Below are 3,691 nucleotides of genomic sequence, written 5' to 3'. Positions count from 1 at the left end.
GTTCTGGAACAAGTTATCCACTATACCATTGTCCATAGTTCTGGAACAAGTTATCTACTATACCATTGTCCATAGTTCTGGAACAAGTTATCTACTATACCATTGTCCATAGTTCTGGAACCAGTTATCTACTATACCATTGTCCATAGTTCTGGAACCAATTATCCACTATACCATTGTCCATAGTTCTGGAACCAGTCATCCACTATACCATTGTCCTATTGTTAATCATGTTTTCTATCAAGTCCATTTTGTGTTGGGCATGGAGAGTGTTTTTTTATGCAGAAATTAACATTTGTTTATAGTTTCAAATGATAACCCATTTGTTAAAAGTGTTCAGAACATACTGCAGATAAACACTGCTCTATATAACTGATATGAAATAATAACTAGGAAAAGTTAGCAAAATTTACTAACAGTAATAATGGTTAGTGAAGAAACCTATTTGTAGTACAAATGTTTAATATTTCAGTTATATTTTTGAAATGTTCAGTAATTACACTAGTTGTGCTGTTCTATGTAACTTCTACTTTGGTACGATTCATTCCTTTCCTCTTATTTATGTTGTGTTAATACATCTACTAAAAATGCTGTCTTCATTACAGGTGACGTGGGAAGAGTTTTTAAACTATTACTCGGGCGTGAGTGCTTCGATTGACACCGATGCTTACTTTGATCTAATGATGAGACAGGCATGGAAGCTGTAGATCATTAAAGTTGATCCCTTGGCAACTTTCACACTAATCTGACTTAACTTTTAGAAAAATCAAAGTATTTGCATTTAGGTACATTAACTTTTTATATCGGATTCTCTACCTTTCAACTAATAGTGGTGCCAGTAACAGGATTTACAACAGTACATTCCATTAGATAAACTGGAATTATTTTATTTCATAAATTATTATTTTTATACTTCATAGTTTTTTAGAGCTTCCATTTCATTTAATACCTTATATTTGTAAACTGATAATCTCGGATGTAAATGATCTGACCACGGTTTATTTGGCAACTTACTATATAAACTTTTCATAAAACAGAAAGTAAATCTTATGAATGTTTATTCAAGATGCTATAGTACATGAAAATATTTCATCTAATATAAACTCCTTTTTTTTTAAACATTGTGGAAATCTTTAAACTTGCAGCTTAACTTTGAATTTTGTTGTTGTTGTTTTTTATTTTTGTTTCAACTTTAAAGTTCTGGGTTTTTTTTGTATTTTATGAATGTATTTTATCTTCTTTTAATGTTTTTAAGAAGAATGAAGTTTTTGTGATGGATGCTGGTGCTTTAAATCTCAATATTAGTTTTTCTAGTGTTTTTAATTCAACTATATTAACTATTGTTAGACAGTTGTCTTCCATTTTATTATCTTGAAAGACTATATGAATTCAGGAAACGCTTGTGTAGTTACTTAAATAAAATGTCAAAATACCACTGGTTGTCTGATCTCTGAAAATATCAAGTTAGTTCTGATTGATGATTTTATTTTGTACCAAATTTCTTGTTCATGTGCCAACATATATACTGAAGAAACTGGTCAGACCACAGAACATAAATTAAAAAGTCGTATCTAAGTACATTGTAGCTAAAGCAGCAAGTCTAAAAGCTCGAACTACATTAGTGGTCAAAACGAAACTATCTATAATCAAAATAATTGTATGTTCCATCGTTAAATACGAACGTATAACTCTACTAACTGAAACTACAGATAATAACACAACTGTGTGTTCCATCATTAAATACGAAACGTATAACTACTAACTGAAACTACAGAGAATAACACAACTGTGTATTCCATCGTTAAATACGAAACATATAACTCTACTAACTGAAACTACAGAGAATAACACAACTGTGTTCCATCGTTAAATACGAAACGTATTACTACTAACTGAAACTACAGAGAATAACGCAACTGTGTGTTCCATCGTTAAATACGAAACGTATAACTACTAACTGAAACTACAGAGAATAACGCAACTGTGTGTTCCATCGTTAAATACGAAACGTATAACTACTAACTGAAACTACAGAGAATCACACAACTAGATGTTACATCGCTATATATGAAACATATAACTACTAACTGAAACTACAGAGAATAACACAACTGGATGTTCCATCGTTAAATACAAACATATAACTCTACTAACTGAAACTACAGAGAATAACACAACTGTGTGTTCCATCGTTAAATATGAAACCTATAACTCAATTAACTGAAACTACAATGACTAAACTACCCAATATGATAACTACAAAGGTCAACCAAACCACCCTACATCAAATACAGATACCGCATGCTTTAGGTTACGAGCAAAAAAAACAATCGTAAAAATGAAGAACACTGAAATAAGTTAATTCCTTCCTTTCCCCTACCAAATAGTACTCCTCATCCCCCTGTTGTCTTATAACTCTAAAAATCTAGGTTTCGATACCTGCAGTATATCTTTATGAAATAACTACAAACCAAACTTTTCTCAGTTAGATAACACTTCTCCTGGATGACAAAGATACCTTTCATCTTATGACTTGTGCCAGTAGATAGCCATGTGTTTTTATGGTTTATAGAAGAAAGGGGAAAGTATTCATCCAGAAATGGCATCTCTCAGGAGTAACTACAACCCCGAGTGACTAGTTCGGACAAGGGTAATACCAAAGATGGGTATTGCCCACTGCCTGAAAAGTGAGGTACCATTAAGTATCAAAAATCCAACCATACTCGGGAAGACCTACGTCAATCGGAAGACTCAAACAAAGTTCGAAAATTCCAACCATACTCGGGAAGACCTACGTCAATCGGAAGACTCAAACAAAGTTCGAAAATTCCAACCATACTCGGGAAGACCTACGTCAATCGGAAGACTCAAACAAAGTTCGAAAAATCCAACCATACTGGGGGAAGACCAACATAAATCAGAAGACACAAACAAAGTTCCAAAAGTCCAACCATACTGGGGAAGACTCAAAGTTCCAAAAATCCAACCATACTCGGGAAGACCTACGTCAATCGGAAGACTCAAACAAAGTTCGAAAAATCCAACCATACTGGGGGAAGACCAACATAAATCAGAAGACACAAACAAAGTTCCAAAGACCCCCTGAGCCTTGAATAATATAAAAATATAGATCCCCTTCCATGAATTTCAATCGTTCCTCTCCTGATGGTTCTCAGCTCCCTTTTCACTTCTCATCTGTAGTTCCTATTACTTCTCGTGTGTTTTAACTCCAAAACCACACGTTTCTCAACCATTTCCTTGGACTACTGTTCTTCACCATATGATTTCTGATCTTTTCTTCCTACAGTGACCCCGGAGAAAACATCAAAAATCGAAGCTAAAACGTCACCCCCCTTTTTTTATTGAGGCAGTTATAGTCCATCGCATGGGCGCCCATAAAAATATTTTCGGGGGGGGGGGGGTCAAAATATATATGTAGGGGATCAGCTTTAACAATTTAAGTCGAAAGACAAAATGGATATATGTTATGTGTGCTTAAAAACAAATTTAGTTTTAATAAAAAATACTTTACATCATAATACGTGCAATTCTTTTGTGATATGTAAAGGGGGGGGGGCAAATGCCCCTTCCTATGGTCCATTAAGTTAGCAAACCAAAATGTTGTATTATAAATTTAAATAAAAAGTAACCTATATGTAAGAAGGTTGGCCTTAAAAGGTCATATTTCAAA

At 33.7% G+C, this 3,691-nt stretch overlaps 1 protein-coding gene across 1 annotated transcript in view; it reads left to right on the top strand.

Annotated features, from left to right (window-relative positions):
* Positions 1 to 1,435, top strand: part of LOC106470564 (calcyphosin-like protein) — a 10,792-nt gene extending 9,357 nt beyond the window's left edge. The window contains exon 5 of the mRNA XM_013931128.2: positions 606 to 1,435. Within this exon, the coding sequence (XP_013786582.1) occupies positions 606 to 707 (102 nt within the window). The 3' untranslated portion in view covers positions 708 to 1,435. The remainder of the gene's footprint in view (positions 1 to 605) is intronic.
* Positions 1,436 to 3,691: the final 2,256 nt, after the last annotated feature.

Source organism: Limulus polyphemus, unplaced genomic scaffold (genome assembly GCF_000517525.1).
Source record: "Limulus polyphemus unplaced genomic scaffold, Limulus_polyphemus-2.1.2 Scaffold4088, whole genome shotgun sequence".
Taxonomy (NCBI): Eukaryota; Metazoa; Arthropoda; class Merostomata; order Xiphosura; family Limulidae; genus Limulus; species Limulus polyphemus.
Note: the sequence above shows the minus strand (reverse complement) of the source record. Positions and strands in the feature narration are given on the sequence as shown.